This window comes from Erpetoichthys calabaricus, chromosome 4 (genome assembly GCF_900747795.2).
Source record: "Erpetoichthys calabaricus chromosome 4, fErpCal1.3, whole genome shotgun sequence".
Taxonomy (NCBI): domain Eukaryota; kingdom Metazoa; phylum Chordata; class Cladistia; order Polypteriformes; family Polypteridae; genus Erpetoichthys; species Erpetoichthys calabaricus.
The window spans coordinates 278737664-278755348 of NC_041397.2; the positions used below are offsets into that span (position 1 = coordinate 278737664).

The 17685-nt window shown below is 36.7% G+C and overlaps 2 protein-coding genes across 3 annotated transcripts in view; one reads left to right on the forward strand and one right to left on the reverse strand.

Moving 5' to 3' along the window:
- The window catches only part of LOC114650919 (ankyrin repeat and SOCS box protein 9-like), a 336765-nt gene that overhangs the window by 151215 nt on the left and 167865 nt on the right, over positions 1–17685 (reverse strand). The window lies entirely within an intron of this gene.
- The window catches only part of mospd2 (motile sperm domain containing 2), a 111200-nt gene that overhangs the window by 20981 nt on the left and 72534 nt on the right, over positions 1–17685 (forward strand). For both annotated transcript variants that reach the window (XM_051927225.1, XM_051927226.1), the window contains exon 5: positions 876–1030. In XM_051927225.1, the coding sequence (XP_051783185.1) occupies positions 876–1030 (155 nt within the window). The remainder of the gene's footprint in view (positions 1–875; positions 1031–17685) is intronic.

The window sequence follows — 17685 nt, forward strand, 5'->3', positions numbered from 1 at the left end:
ACTTCTGTTCTCATTTGTTCCTGAATTTCTTTGGATCTTGGCATGATGTCTAGCTTTTGAGGTGCTTTTGGTCTACGTCTCTGTGTCAGGCAGCTCCTATTTAAGTGATTTCTTGATTGAAACAGGTGTGGCAGTAATCAGGCCTGGGGGTGGCTACGGAAATTGAACTCAGGTGTGATACACCACAGTTAGGTTATTTTTTAACAAGGGGGCAATTACTTTTTCACACAGGGCCATGTAGGTTTGGATTTTTTTTCTCCCTAAATAATAAAAACCATCATTTAAAAACTGCATTTTGTGTTTACTTGTGTTATATTTGACTAATGGTTAAATGTGTTTGATGATCAGAAACATTTTGTGTGACAAACATGCAAAAGAATAAGAAATCAGGAAGGGGGCAAATAGTTTTTCACACCACTGTACTTCAAAAATGACATATAGTAGATTAGTTTAGAGAATAGTCATGTTTGTTTTGTAAATAAATATTTTAACAAAATATAGTATTAACAAAATTAATGAATTCCTACATTATTGTAACGACCAGCATAAGAAGCAAATACAACTCAGAGGTACTGGAGTTTTCTACATTTTATTTGGAGTCTTCATTCCATAACAAACGTGTCCCCTTTCTTATACTACTTGGGTTACTTGGGTTTTATACTGAAGTTGAAACTATTTTATAGAGCTTATTGTGTCTTGAATGTGTAGACATTAAGAGTGTGTGAAATCTGAATTAGAAGTCCTAGAGTGTACATATATTTACCTAATAAAAAATTGAGTTTACACTATTAAACACTAAATTAATGATTTTTTTTTTCTTTAATTCTTAGTACTGGAGCTTGTCACAAATAATCATTTTACTTTTAATATAACAGTTTGGTTCAGGGTGAAGATGCACGTAAAGGATGCAAAAACAGCTTCAGACAAAAAACGCTATGTGGCTTTTTGGCTGGAGAGATATGCAAGAAGGGAACCTGGAATGCCTCTGACTGTTGTGTTTGACATGACAGAATCTGGAATAACTAATATAGTAAGTATGGCTGGTTTTGTGTGGGGTGTTTTCCCTTTATTTTTCTTGTCAAGATATTTTCACAAATGAGTGTAGACCTTTCTGGACTTAAGCATCTAGGCTCTTTCGACTGTCATGGTTATTTAAATATACAGTGGTGCCTCATACCTCGAACAATTCTAACTTTGAATGTTCCAGAGTTCGAACACTGAGTTCAAACAATGCTTCTATATTCAAGCTGTGCACACAGTAGGAAAAAAAAAAAGCAACAAATGGCACTTACACAGCAAGCGTAAATGTCATCTGTTATGTACAGTCAAAATCCTATCCCTTTTCTCTTTCTGGAGTCTCCAGTCCTGTCCAGTCGGCATACTGTGCAGTAGGCTAACTCGCTAGCTGTATCATGAATGAGTTAATGAAGCCAGGTCTCTGTAATTAGCAGAATGCAACTCTCCTTAACGATCTTATTCACTGCAACATGTAGCTTCAATTTGTCCATCTTATTTGCAAGGGATCTTGTGTTTGTGAGAAAAATACTAGGAAGAGGCAGCTTGTGTAGCCGCCTCCATAGTCATACCAGCCGTACAACCCCGCTTCTGCCTCCTGTTCCCTGTGCCACCTCCATCTCCTGCTTGTGGAGATGATAATCCACGGGGAGCTCAAATGCCTGGCTTTGTCTGCCGAGATGTTATGGAAGAACTCTGCTGTAATAGTCTGCTCACTGCATTGTCATTTTTAGGAGATCATGCCAGCTGTAAACATTATTCACCCATGGAATGTCATTATGACAAACAGCAACACATACACAAAAAGACAAACCAAGCACCAAAAGGAAGAGCACCGTAATGCATCTGTATGCCGCCATACATTTCATTTTATTTTACAGAATTTATGTATTTTATTTATTGTTTTCAGGTTTTGATTTATTATTTAGGGCATTTGATTGTGTTATTTTTACCCTAAACTGTGTGTTTGCTGTTTAAATTTATTGAATGGGTATTGTTTAGTGTCTGGGAATGGATTGATTCACTTTCCATTATTCCTAATGGGGAAGGGGAAATTAATTCAAACTTTGAAAATTTCAGAGTACAGACATCCTCCTGAAAGTAATTAAGTTGAAAGTACAAGGCACCACTGTATATAGAGTGAAGTGTATGGTTTACAGTTGTTTTGGATGTCTTCTTTTTCTTTTTTCTTTCTCTAAGTTTCGTTATCAGAGATATGCAGATGTCCAGTAATGCTGTATTAATGGTGATATTGTGACAGTTTTATCCCATATTTGATAGATGAAACTCAGAAGGGAGCTAAAAATAACTAGCAAAGAATAAAAATATGTATTAATATTCCATCTTATATCTGCAAATCAGTATCTTAATGGGTATTATATCAATGTACAAATGTGACATGTTTTATCTATTTGCAGCAGAACCTTGCTTTTTAAGTTTTAATTATCTAACCTTTTTTTTTTGGCGGGGGAGGGGGGGGTTACACAATTAGTTTTAATAAAAAGATTAAGTACAGCACCATTTGCAGATTATCTCAAGTCTTGTTGACTATGTAAAACAGCCATAATACATTGGGCTGCTGCAAGTATCAAGTAAGTTTTTGTTGTATGGTACATGCTAATTTAATAGGTTTCAGTACTCTGGCAGCTACATGTTATACATTCTTGATAGCTGAGGACTTGTTATGAATGATTGGTTGGAATCTGAGGACTTGAAAAAATTTCAAAAAATACATTTAGTAAAATAAACACAGTAATTGTGATGTGTAATTATGCTAACAAGTGACTGCCAGCTGTAAATACTTCACAGTACCTTTGACTTTAACAAGTTCATCATCAATCTGTAACAATTGATAAGTATTACTGACTTATATGAAACATGTCTGTTGTTCATTGAATCAATATATTGCTGATGTTTAATAAAAAAGCAAATTGAATCTATTCACTCCTTAATGTATAATTGTTATGGTCTTAATTAGTTTAAATAGGTCACTTTTACTATTCTGATAAAGTAAAATTTTTTGTTTTATAAAATGGCCATGGATTTTGTTCAATGGTAACAAAAATTACTCTTAAGAATGTTTTCCTACCAGCCATTAAATAGTTTTGTCTGTTATAGTTTAAAGCAGCAGGTGTTTGCATTTTTAAGTAGCTTAGATTGGCTGGCATTTGAAGTATTTTGCTAGATGGAAAATACATATCTTCTAAAATTTTATAATATAACTATTTTAAACTGACATCACTTAATGTGTAGCATGCAACCAAAGCTCTCCCTTCACGGATACATGAATTGAATAGCAGACAGTAGGCCCATAATGCCTTACTGTTATTGTAACTTCCACAAGATTTATTACCCCAGATTTTATAAATGATACACTATTCCACACCTAGAAGAAAATCTACATTACTAGTCATGGATTGGATGTTCAGCTTTTGTCTGAAGTCTCCATTCCACTAAGCCAGTATTCTGCTTTCCTAGGGAAGCTGAGGTGTATGATCACTCAGTTATAGGAACATACTGCTGCAGCAATACCTTTTAAAATTTCAGGGTCACCAGCCCATTCTCTATACTCTATGAACTGTCGACAAGGCAATTTAACTGAATCATCCACAAAGTATGTAGTGCATTTACTACTTGGGTAGATTTATTTCTTTTGTGTATTTTTCATCCTGGTTGGTTAAGTGTCCATGCTGTGTATAAACCTTTTTCTGAATATTTTTTCTTGGCCTTTTTTCAGCCTCTGACACACACACAGGCTTCATTCCTTTCTTAGAAGTTTATCTAGTATTTATCTGGCATTTCTTCCACTCTTGCTTGTAACCTGACATCTTGCACAGCCCTCACCTCTTCAACTTGCATATAGGAAACCCATTTGGCATTTCCATTCAATTTCAAAGGGATGAGGCAGTCCGCACTCCATATGTCATATGTCCTTCAGGTACTCACCCGCAAACACCAACCACAGACCTGCCTCTAAAAAAAAAAAATGAAGGGGCTGTGTGTGCATGTTGCTTATACTCTTATTCGAGAATGTGTTTGGTACACACAGAATCTGAAATAACAAATATAAATTATTATTTTAAGTCCATTTAATTATGTATTGGACATAAACAGGTGTTTATTTTAGTTACACATTATGTATAAGTTTGTGATTTTTTTTTTTCTGTATTGTTTTCATTTATTTTTAACAAATAGTTATATACCAAAAGAAATGTTTTGGACTATTACACAGGTGGGTACTTCAATTTGATCTATGCATGTGAATTGTGTGCTGCTTGTTTTCATTTTTAGGTGCTGTTTTCTACCTTTATTTCCTAGCCAAAGACACTTGTCATAAACTGAGACATTCTTATTATAAGTATAATTTTCAAGCATAGAATCTTCTGTACCCCATCATTTCCTGAATAACATTGCAACAAACAATGTTTAATACAAATTTTCATTTTTCAAATGCATTTAAAAAAATCAATAAATCCAAAAATACATAAAATAAAAGTATAGTGCAAGAAACTAATTGTGATTGTAGCGATTAAACTGAAAATATACTTATAGGTAGAAAACCATTTTAACAGAATTATAATTCTTAAGAATATTCCAAAAAAAGTATTTTATTATCTTTATCTTCCTGTGCTGAAGTTTGCATTATGACAAAATCTTTATTTATTTTGCTAGCAGAATACAAGGTCCCACACTGTTTAGTTTTGGTTTCTGTAGGAAGGCTTACACTGTCATGGCCAAATGATTTTTCTTCATACTTATATGCCACCATCTAAAATAAAAACAAAAAAAAAAATTCATCATCAGTTCAAAAATTTAGTCTGCACTTCAAATCAATAGAAAGGAACAGATAATCTGCAGGTCATTTACGAACAAATTCTGCTTCCAGGGTTCAAGTTTGTATTCTCCAATTACTACATGAAATCTATTAAAATTTAAGAAATGAACCATGGAAATAAACGCCAGCAGTTATTCCCTAAAATGCACATCATTAACATTGACCAAGACTTAGCTGATGGCAAATCTACTTTTTCCTCATCTTGCATTCACTGTTTTCTTTACTATGACATAGCATTAAATTTGACAAGATTTACCTCCTTATCCTTGAAGTAGTATATGACCGCTAATTTAAACTGGACACTGTTTTTATCAATATTGTAAACAACATTCCAGCTGGCCTTTCTTTTTTAATCTTCATACTTTGTTATATTGTTGCAAAGGGGCAGAGCCCATCCTTGCAGTACTGGGTGCAAAGCATGAATCCAGTCGGGACATGAGGGTGTACATGCATGCTAGAACATTTTTTTGAATCAATTTAGAGATACTGGTTTACCTAATAGACAGAAAATCTAGTAGACATTTCTTTGGAATGTGGATGGAAGCTCCTGAAGATGTGGGTATAACATGCAAATTACAGATAGAAAGTTGCATTTCCAGGAACTGAACCAAATTTATGATCTGCTTGGCAACTACCCAATCCACTGCACAACAAGCAGCCTGTACCGAAACTCTTAAGTTTAAAATTGGGTTTTCTAAAATGATTTTGAAATTATTCTATCAATTATTTGATTTCACTGGTTGAATTTAATTATTTTGCTCATTATTTATATATGTTTATTCCAAATTTAAATTTATAGTGTTGCTGCTCATAACCTGCCAAAAATTGGATACAAAGTCCTGGAGTGAAGTTTCTACTAGATTATTACTGTTATTTTCATTAGTTATTTTCATCAGCATTCTTAGTTACTACAGTTCTGTTTTAGTTCATCACACCTCTTTTTAGAAGTGTATGTACTGTACATACAGAACCTAGTATAGGGAGTGTTGTTTTTTTTATTTCTCAATTTGACAAGTTTTTACATACATAGCATTGCTTGCTGCTGTGGTGAGTTTTGTTTTTGCTGTTTTTAGAGGTTTTAGACATGTTTTTTTTTTTTTCTTCTAGTTTTTGACAGCTGTAAGCTAATAATTCATTCATTCATTTCTCCATCACTTATCTGAGATTGTCATGTGTAAAACAGTCTAGGCAGTGAGGCCCATATGTCCCTTTCCCCATCCACACTTGCCAACTCATACTGTGGAATCCCTAGGTGATCCCAGGCCATCTAGAAAATATAATCCTCCCAGTGAGCTCTGGGCCTTTCCTGGAGTCTCCTACCAGCTAGTCCTGTCTATAAAACCTCAACAGAAACGTGTCTTGGAGGCATCTGTATCACATGCCCGAACCACCTCAATTGGCTTCTCTCGATCTGGACGGTCAACAATTCCTAGCAGCTCCAAGATGTCTGTGCTTCTCCCCCTGTCTCTAAGGGAGAGCCCAGTGACTCTGCTGTGAAAGCATATTTTGGCTCCTTGTGCCTACTATCTTGTTCTTTTGGTCATTACTCGAAATTTGTGACAATAGGTGAAGGTAGAGATGTAGATTGCATGGTAAATTTGAGATTTTGCCTTCTGGCTCAGCACTTTCTTCACCACTACAAATTGGTATAGCAGTTACATATCTACACTCCCTGATATGTCTGTCATTCTCATCATCCCTTTTCCCTTCACTCGTGAACAAGACTCCAAGGTACTTAAACTTTTCAACTTAAAGTAATAACTCACCTCCCAATCAGAGAGGACAGTTCTCCTTTTTCCTACCAAGGAAACTTCACCTCAGATCTTCAGGTGCCAGTCCTTATCCCTGCCGCTTCACACTCTGTTGCAAACCATCCCAATGCGTGCTGGAGTTCACAGCCCAATGAAATCCTCCCGACTATGTTATCTGTAAAGTATTAATACAATTTTAAATCCATTGAACTTGACACTTTCCTTTCCCAAAATGCATTTTGATATTCTGTCTGTGAAAATTGCAAACAGGATAGGAGATAAAGCGCAGCACTGACAGAGTCCCACATCCACTGAAAATGATGCTGATATTGTTTTATTTTATTGGAGGAAAATGTAATCAACTCTCCATACAATCAAGTCAAACTTGATAGAACAGATTTCAACAGCATGACCAATATACATTTTTATTCTAAAATTTTATTAATTAGATCTTGCCATGTTTTTTAAAAGATTTGAACAGATCCTCCTCTAAGCAAGAATTAGATTTTTTTTTCCCCCCAATTTTAAGAACATCAATTACCCACTAACTTATCCTGCTTAACTGGAAGAATCCCAGCCCACCTTTTATGAGTCTATCTACTAGTAGTGTGGTATAGGCAATTACAATCAATTTGTCTCCAATTTTAAGCCCCTTTGAGAGTACACCAAACACAGCTGTTAATGGGTTTCGAGTGATTGTGATTTGTCTGAAAGGCATTCAAAGATTTTTGTCAAAAATGTTAATTTGCCATACTCCTAAAACATGTGGCCCATTGAGGCTGGAACTAGGTTGCAACATTCCCATGTTGGATCTTGCCATGGATGCATTTTAGACAATTTCAAACAAAATAAATGCGATTGATTTAATACTTTAAGTTGAATGACTGAACGTTTTGCGCATATGTAGCTAGAGTGTTTTCTGTGAATGGCTGCCTTCCACTGCTTCTCTAAGATATTTAGTGAAAGATCCTTTCCCCGCCATACCATAGGATCTGTAAAAGGGAGAGACTTTAAGATGGTTTTTATATATTGTTTAGATGCTATCTGAGTCTTCAAGACAGATCAGTATTTATTCTGGATTAGAAATGGGTAGGAGGTGTAGAAAACTGGGTAGGATCTTTAGCAGAATTTCTGATTTGAAAGTAGTAGAAAAATTGTGATGCTAGGAAGTTTAAATTTGAAGCGTAATTTTAAATAAGATGCAATAATATGTATATGGTTCTCGAATTATTGTAATCACGCAAGTTTTTAATGATTAAATACTGTGGAGATTTGAGAGGGTTGAAAAAGAAGATTGTAGAGGTGCAACAGATAAAAACTTCTCTGCCTTGATGTGCATCCTGCATATGTTACTTATTCTGAGTGATTGATGGACAATTGGATTATTGGTATATTGACGATAATTAGTATTTACTGGGACACAAAGCAGGGCACATAAAGAAGTACAGCAAGGCTCTGTGATGGGCTTTCACTCTGCCTAGAGTTTTTTTCTGACTTAATCCCAGTCCTGCAGGAAAAGGCTCTGGCCCCTGATACACTGAAGTTAGTAAAGCTGGTTGGAGAATGTTGTGTTACATTATGATTTAATTTTGATTTAGATATTGCTGTTTAAATGTTAACTATAAAGAGTTCAAATAAGTTTTACTTTTGACTGTTTATTTAACAGAAATATTCTTGTGGGGTAACTAAATGTTTTAGTTAAATAATGGTACTGTATTTGCTTGTTCTTTCATGTTGACTTTTGAGTATTTTTTTTCTGTTTCTAAGGAGCTCTTGACATTTGAAAACTTGTTTACATAAATCGCTCCCTTAAGGTCTTGCCTCCACATTCAATTTAGGTCAGGAATTCAAAACAGAAAATGTTTTATGTTTTATCCATTTTGTTATAGATTTATTTGAATATTTAGTGATTTGTTTTTCTGCATTCTTCTCTTAATCTCTCAAGTGAATAACCTGATATTATTTTAGAGAGGTTAGGAGCATTCGCTGATTGCACGTTGCCGCACCCCCCACACGACAAATCATCTGGTTTGGGATCAGAGTGCAGTGGGTGACACCTCGGCACCACACTGTAACAGTGTGAGGTTTGTTTATGGTGGCTGGAGTAACAATCCTGCCACGAACCGCCAAGTTTTCCCTGTAAGTTGTCAGTTTAACATCATACCAAGGATGAAGCAATTGGAGTAGAGTAACTTATGGCATTTACAGTATTCGAACCAACAGCCTTCTGATTGCTAGCACAGATCCCTTGCCTCTGAGCTGTGTACTTATAATTTACACTATACTCTGCACTATATTTTAGGACTGTCTAATACAGTAAGTTTCATTGTTGTGGTACCAGTAATGATTTGTCTAGGTCCATATGCAATAAAGTAGCTCTGTGTGTGCAATTCTGATAAACGGATGTGTTCATTCTAAGAGTTGTTTGAATATATACAGTAATCCACAAATGTGTTTTGGGCCCATGATTACTGTACATTCTAAGTTTATTCCACTAAATAACACTCAAATAGTTGCAAAAAAAGTGAGAGAGAATGATCACTGTGCAATCAAAGCTCATGTGCAACACTGGCAACCTAGACAAAGATGTGTGGTGTCTGAAAGATAAAGTGCATGGTTCTGTAATTCTTTAGGTGAACTGTAATATTTGGTAAAATTTAAATTATAATAAGAGATTTGTTTATTTTGTTAGTAAACGGCAAAAACGATTAATATTAGATACAAAACACTAAGCACAAAACAATAAACATGACACAGTCCAGTTTTGCAGATGCACATGATTGTGGCATAGTTATGAAAAGAAATCCCTTGTGAACAGTCTCCTGAAAGCTATGTAAAAGTTTTATTCTACCATGATTCTGTTGTATGTGAAGATCTATAGAGGTTTGGCGCACTCCCAGACAAAGATGTTTTCCAACCCAGATGAATTCACATAAACAAGTGGGCAAATATCAAGAACATAAATCCAGGGAAAACTGTAATCTAATGGGTATAATTGTAATCCAATTATGCAGTGAAGCACTGAAACCAAAAGACACGGCTCACTTTTAAAGCTAGTGCCTTCATCTTTCACCCAGCTGACCTTGCAGCAAGTGCTGAAGCTTCCCAGTGGCATGGAACTCGTGGGGTTATTGAGGTTTTTATTTCATTTAATTAGCACAGTTACAGAATCCTCTGTTGTGTTTCACAAAATTTTTTTTCATTGAATTATTAACGACAAACCTGCAAATCGTAAACCTGTGAATTACAAGAGCTGACCTGTATATTTTATATGTTCTAGAAAACATTTTAAATGATCATTTATTTCTATTGTCAGAGTACTGTTTTTAAAAATAAATAAATAGAATGTTTTTAAACTTTTGGCAAAGAACCCATAACATTGCCATAGCTGTAAAGCCTTGCACATTTGAGGATTTTAGTCATTGTAAATACCATATTTTTTCTTTTGTGTTGGCTTAGACTGGAAATCAGTTTTTCAAGAAAGCTTGATGTTCATAAGATAATCTTTTTTTTTTTTTTTTTTTTTTTTTTTTGCCAAGAAATAAGCTGTTTTCTAATATTGCCCTGTCCTGTGGTTTCCTTTCCTTCTTTATAGCTACTAGGCTAGAAGTTGTCTACATTTTGGAGTCAGTAAATTTATGATATGATCCTGAGTAAGTTTAACATAACAGTATACAAATATGAATCCCCATATAAATTATCAAGCTTAATATGAGAAGTGCTCTGGCATGTTGCTCATCATGTAAAGAAACAAAATCATGTTTTGTTTGTTTGCTTATAGCGAGCACTGTAAGTTACTGGGTGAGGTGCTAGACTGTAAAGCTTAAAGTTCCATTTTAGTCCCAGGCAATGAATCATTTTGTACCAAGGCTGCAAATGCAGACATATATTTGTATTAATCAACGTGCTTTGTACAAATGGATTGTAAATCTGTTTAGGTAAGCATCTTGAGAATATGTTTGAAAGCCCTGCTACCCTCTGCTAGAATAAGCAGGCTTAGGAAATTGTTGAGTTTAATGATTTGAATCTTGCCTTTTATGTATTTTTCCTTTCAAAATTCAGAGCATGATTTGGTTTGGTTTGTACTTCTGTGTAACTGGAATAGTAAGGCACAGGTACATACAATAGCTTATTCCAATTCAACACCAATTTTAGAAGAAAATGTGTGACACTTCTTCTAAGTGTTAAAACAATAGAAAAAAATCTTAAAAGAAGTTTAGAGTAAGACTGTATGCAGTGATATAACCCCATGTTCCTCATTTGGAACTTTGCAGTGTATCACATTTTTAGATGCATACAGACTAGTGTCAAAATTCTTTTTTTTTTTTTTTTCCCCCCTAAACCTGTTAAAATTCATTTTGCAAACTTCAGTGCCCATTACCTTTACTCTAGTTCTCTGGTTTGGGTCACAAGATATTTTTATGTCTTGCTTAACAACACAGCCAAATAAAAGAGAAAAGAAAGTGCTTAGGCAGTCATGTTAGTTCATCATATTGTTTGTGGTTTATTCTGCATAAGCAGTTCATAAATCATATTTTTCAGATAAACTGTTTAATATTTATAATCACACCCTTCATGCATGTGTGCAAATTATTTTTCTGAAAAAAAAATATTTTTTAGGGGTTTTATGTATGTACTTTAATATTTAACTTTTTTTTTTGTTTGTTTTTTTTTTCCTTTAAACACTGGCAATGAAGAGTTGTTTTCCATTCGATCAGAACTTTGAGTGGAATTTAGAATTTTTAATTTTATGGAACTTTTAGTAGGTAACGTTAATATTTAAGTCCATCAAATCAAAGCTTGTTACCCAGTTAAGATCTTTAAACAGATATCTGCATTGTTTGTTACTGATGGACTCATGCTTGTAATTTATTCTTTTGACATCATTATTTATTATGAAGAATGTGAACTGGACATTAAGACTACAGTAATGTAGCCTACAGTCGAGTTTCAGTAAGCTTATTTATAAATACATAATACAGTAAATTAAAAAAAAATTTGTTCATTAAAGAGTTTTTAAACAATTGTGAGTTTGTATCCTCATGATGAAAACGTTTGAGAAAATAACATTGGGGGGAAAAATCTTACGGAGAAAATTAAATTTTTTCACTTCTGTTTTCAGAATGTTTTCAAGAAACATTTTTTTTAAAACATTGGTTAAAATACATTTTTGGCGATTTCTGAGTTCGGTTAGAAGTTCTCTAATAAAAAGTTGACAGAAATTAAAAGTAATACATCAGTGCTCCTGCCCAAGGATTGTTACTGCCTTGTCTCTAGGCTTGTTAGGATATGGTCCAGCTTCCCCATGACACTTCTCAGGATTAAGTGGCTTTAGATGAGGAATGGATGGATATCAATGCGGTTAACAAGTCATGATCTTAGCATTAAGTTGTCTTTGTTATAAATTGAAAATAATGTATTCAATTTCTTGTGTATTATAAACCTATTTAGTTTTTTTTTTTCCTAACTTATTCAAAGGCATTTGTCACTGTTTCAGTAAATTACTATTACAAATAATCAGCATGTGTTTTGTATAAATCTTTGTGGGCCAAACTCAAATTTCACAACAGAAGATGAATTTGATTTGCTCAGAAAATATTCTTTTTGCTAACAAAAAATGGAAAATAAATATGCTTTACTTGCATATTTGAATCATTGGAAATAATTTTAGCTTTTACAGAATGTATAAATAGTGCATTTATAAAGTACTAGCCATGTGCGCCCAACTACGTTGCGCGTGTTAAAGTTGTCTGTGAAGGGTTCCCTGTTTAAACACGGCTGCCAGTCGTGAACTGGGCCTTTCATCACACAGCATTATGATTTTTTATAAGGGAAACAAAATTACAAAAGAAAACCCTTGGACATTGATTTGATAGGAACGGACTACTCGGAATCACTGTCCGAATAGTAATTATGTGGTGGTATAGGAGCATTTCTGCTTCTCTCCACTCACAGTCCGTGTCGTTTTCACGACGCTGTCGTTTCCTCTCACGATCTCTTCTCAACCTTTGTCCAATCTCGCAGGTTGCTTTTTGGCAATCCAAAGAGTAAGGCAATATACACGGAGCAATGGTTATAAAAGGGGGACACATAGGTATCCAGGCTCTTTAAAGCATAAATAAGGATCACTTCACTGACATGTGAGCAAGCCACGGTACAACTGTGAGACGCGCAGCACTCGCCGGCTACAACGTAATAATAATAATTTCCGGAACGTGTTGTTACATTGTCATTCATTTTACCCAATGTCTTTCTTTCAATCATATGTTACGTAGGCACGTACCTTTTATCTTCAGCAATCTCATTCTCTAACCAGGCCTCAGGAGCTAACCAACGTAACACTGTCCACCACCCCTTTCATTATTCTGGCACATTGTTGACATCCGTGAGTAACAACAACGTACTAAACTGGAAGGTGGTCTACGCATGCATGGAATTCACGGACAAACAAAGATCAAGATCCAAATGAAAATTTTATATAAAGATTAGTTAATTTAAAGCACAACAATTTGTTTAGTTTGTAGTACTCCAGTCACACCTCAAAACACAGACATTCAGTCTTCAGTAGTATAAGCCTGGAGGAGATTCTTAATGCAATGCCTATGTTTTAGCTGTCTCTCTACTGCCATCTAGTGCTTCTTCTTCTAATTCATTCACGGACAAACAAAGATGAAGATTATATATAGAGATTTGGACCCTTTTACCTTTTTTTTTTTTTTTACAATTTTTTCTTATGTTGCAAATTCATGCTAAAATCTTTTAAATTCATTTTCTCCACATAAAGCAACACTCAATACTTTGAAATGTCTCTCTTGACACTTGAAATTTGGCTTAGGTACACTCTGTTTTTTTTATGCATCGTTAAGATATTTCCACATCTTTTTTGGAATCTACCTGTAATAAATTCAGGTGATTAGGAAAGGAACACACCTGCCTATATAGATTTGACAAGGTTTATCAGAGCCAAAAACCATGCCATGAGAATTTGCCAAGATCTTAGACACAGGAGCTGGGGAACCCTACAAAAATTTCATGCAACACTGAACGTTCCATATTAAAGAGCATATTAACCTCCATACTTCTTAAATGGTAGAGGTTTGGAACAGCCACATATCTTTCTTAGAGCTGGCTTCCCAGCTAAACTGAGCAATTGGGGGAGGAGGGATTTGGAAAGAGAGATACAGTAATCCCTCACTTATCGCGGGAGATAGGTTCCAAGGCCGACCGCGATAACTGAATTTCCGCGAAGTAGGGACACCATATTTATTTAATTATTTAACGTGTATTTGGACGTTTTTAAACCCTCCCTGTATTGTTTACAAACCACCCTTTACTCTATTAATAACAGGGACAACTGCTAAGCAATATGAAATCAATAGATAAGTTTACACTTACTGTATAGCGAAGTACACGTAGCAGCTTGTAGGCGGTCATGATGTCGTTGACCTTGTTGCAAAGATTCCTAAAGCAGATTCCATCCAGACTACTGCCTTATCACGTCCACTTGCAACTCGTTTTGCGCCCTGGTTAAAGGACACTGCGGCCGTAGATCTTATATGCTTTTCCTCCTTTTTAAATAAAAAGAATCGTGGACTCATTGATGCTGTGATGGTGTCCTGCAGCGGTGTAGCTGTTCCCTTCCTTCAACATATCCAAAACTTTTACCTTTTCTGCAATCATTTGCATCTTCTGTTTGCGCTTGGACACGGCCCCTGCAGCAGTAGCACGTTAATGCTGAATGAGTGAGATGAGACTTCCTGGTTAATGCAGCACTCTGTCGCTGAGCCAATCAGCAGCACACAGGAACTTAACTGCGTGCTCTGATTAGGTAGCTTCTCAGCCATCCGCCAATAGCTTCTCTTGTATGAAATCAACTGGGCAAACCAACTTAGGAAGCAAGTACAGTGATCCCTCGCTATATCGCGCTTCGCCTTTCGCGGCTTCGCTCTATTGCGGATTTTATATGTAAGCATATTTAAATATATATCGCGGATTTTTTGCTGGTTCGTGGATTTCTGAGGACAATGGGTCTTTTAATTTTTGGTACATGCTTCCTCAGTTGGTTTGCCCAGTTGATTTCATACAAGGGACGCTATTGGCAGATGGCTGAAAAGCTACCCAACTTACTTTTCTCTTTCTCTCTCTTGCGCTTTCTCTGATCCTGACGTAGGGGGTGTGAACAGGGGGGCTGTTCGCACACCTAGACGATACGGACGCTCGTCTAAAAATGCTGAAAGATTATCTTCACGTTGCTACCTTCTGTGCAGTTGCTTAGTGAAGCGACATGCTGCACGGTGCTGCGCATACTTAAAAGCTCGAAGGGCACGTATTGATTTTTGCATGTTTGTTTTTCTCTGTCTCTCTCTATCTCTATCTCTCTCTCTCTCTCTCTCTCTCTCTCTCTCCCTGCTCCTGACGGAGGGGGTGTGAGCTGCCGCCTTCAACAGCTTTGTGCCGCGGTGCTTCACATACTTAAAAGCCAAACAGCCCTATTGATTTGTTTGCTAGAGATTGTTTTCTCTATCTATGTGACATTCTGTGCTCCTGACACGCACTCCTTTGAAGAGGAAGATATGTTTGCATTCTTTTAATTGTGAGACAGAACTGTCATCTCTGTCTTGTCATGGAGCACAGTTTAAACTTTTGAAAAAGAGACAAATGTTTGTTTGCCGTGTTTGAATAACGTTCCTGTCTCTCTACAACCTCCTGTGTTTCTGCGCAAATCTGTGACCCAAGCATGACAATATAAAAATAACCATATAAACATATGGTTTCTACTTCACGGTGGAGGAGGGATTACTGTACCAGAAGTAAAAAGACCCATTGTCCGCAGAAACCCGCGAAGCAGCGAAAAATCCGCGTTATATATTTAGATATGCTTACATATAAAATCCGCAAAGTCGTGAATCCGCGAAAAGTGAACCGCGAACTAGCGAGGGATTACTGTAATCAAGAATCTGGTTCTCCAGAGGTCAGCCAGAGTGCCCACGTGGAAATGGGTGAAACATGCAGAGTAACAACCATCTCTGCAACACTCCCCCAACCTGGGCTTTATGTTAGAGTGGCCAGATGGAAGCCTATCCTCAGGTGTTTGTGTTTTTTAAAAACCACATGAAAGCTCTCTTAGAGTTTGCAAAAAGTCTCAGACATTAAGAAATACAATTAATTAGCCTGTTGAAACAAAGATTGAACTGTTTGGCATCATATTTGGAGGAAACCAAGCATCACTCATCACCTGTGCAGTGCCATTCCAGTGATGGGAGCAGTCAAGGCTGAGAGAATGCTGAACGCAGCAGAGTTTAGCATGGAGTCTCCAGGCTGCAAGCTCTGCCAAAAGGGCTTCAATTAAGTACTCAGTAAATGGTCTGAATGAAAGGGTGTTAACAAAATACTGAGCAAAGGGTCTGAGTACTTGTTTTTACTTTTAATAAAATTCTAAAATCTGGATTCGCTGAATAATTCTAGGATAGTAAGTGTTGATTTGATATGGCAAATAAATTATTTTAAAAGATATTAGCATAGGGCTGTAACATAAAAAAATATTAAAAAATTGAAGGTGCTTGAATTCTTTGTGAAAGCTCTTTAGTTATCCAGACTGAAGTTGTCATTAAATGGAATGGTGGTATGCTAGTCTCATAAATGGTAGTATTTGCTGTTTATAAATTTAATAAAATCAATGCATAGCAAAGATGCATGGGGGGGGGGGTTGTTTGGTTTTGAACTGAAACTTCTTTACCTAAAAAAGGAGATGTGAAACTGCTTTCCCAGCGATACTAATTTGTGTAATGCATATCAGATGTGGTTCTGGGTTTTGCTGTGCAATCTGCTTCATATTGAGGAATGTGAAAATGCCCATGAAATAAAATTTTCACTTTATGATTATGTCAGCTAGGGAAGAAACCTTTTGTTAACAGTTTTCTAATAAAATGAATATGCAAAAATGGCAAAAGCATCATTTGAGATATATATATGACTAGCCAACCCGCAGCGTACAGTACGCCGCATAATCAAGCCGCTTTTTTAATGATTTTTAAGCACAGGGAGAAAATTAACATTTGAAAAATCGGAAATGTAATAAATCACCAAGAAAAGTAACATTTCATGTGCCCACCCCCAACTCGTCACCCGAGTCATTTTTCTCTTTGCACAGTCCATATGCACGTGTGAGTCACGTAGACTTTTCATTGTTGTTTGCGGTTTTGGCTGCTTTTCTATATATAATCCACCAAGTTATCCGACCATGGTAGTACCGAGGGGGGGCGTACAAAGGGCAGGGACATAATCAGTGCGAGCATATGACCCGCTAGCCATGTTTTTGAAAGTTTGGCCCTGTGCCTTATTAATTGTCATCGCAAAGGCAAATCTAACAGGAAATTGTCTTCGTCTTAAAGGTAAAGGCAAATTATCCGCGACAAACAAACTGTTTTACACGGTGCATACTATCCCGCGGCGTAGTATACGCCGCATAATCACGCCGCTTTTTTAATGTTTTTTAAGCAGAGGGAAAAAAATGAAAAAAAAAAAACTCCGGAAAAGGGTGGAGTGCCCTCTCAGGGTTGGTAGCGAGATCCTGCCCCAAGTGGAGGAGTTCAAGTATCTCGGGTCTTGTTCACGAGTGAGGGAAGAATGGAGCGTGAGATCGACAGGCGGATCGGTGCGGCATCCGCAGTAATGCGGGCGCTGCATCGGTCTGTCGTGGTGAAAAAGGAGCTGAGCCGCAAGGCTCAGCTCTCAATTTACCAGTCGATCTATGTTCCTACCCTCACCTATGGTCATGAGCTATGGGTAGTGACCGAAAGAACGAGATCACGAATACAAGCGGCTGAAATGAGTTTCCTCCGTAGGGTGTCTGGGCTTTCCCTTAAAGATAGGGTGAGAAGCTCAGTCATCCGGGAGGGGCTCAGAGTAGAGCCGCTGCTCCTCCGCATCGAGAGGAGTCAGATGAGGTGGCTCGGGCATCTGATCAGGATGCCTCCTGGACGCCTCCCTGGTGAGGTGTTCCGGGCATGTCTAACCGGGAGGAGGCCCCGGGGAAGACCCAGGACACGTTGGAGGGACTATGTCTCTCGACTGGCCTGGGAACAC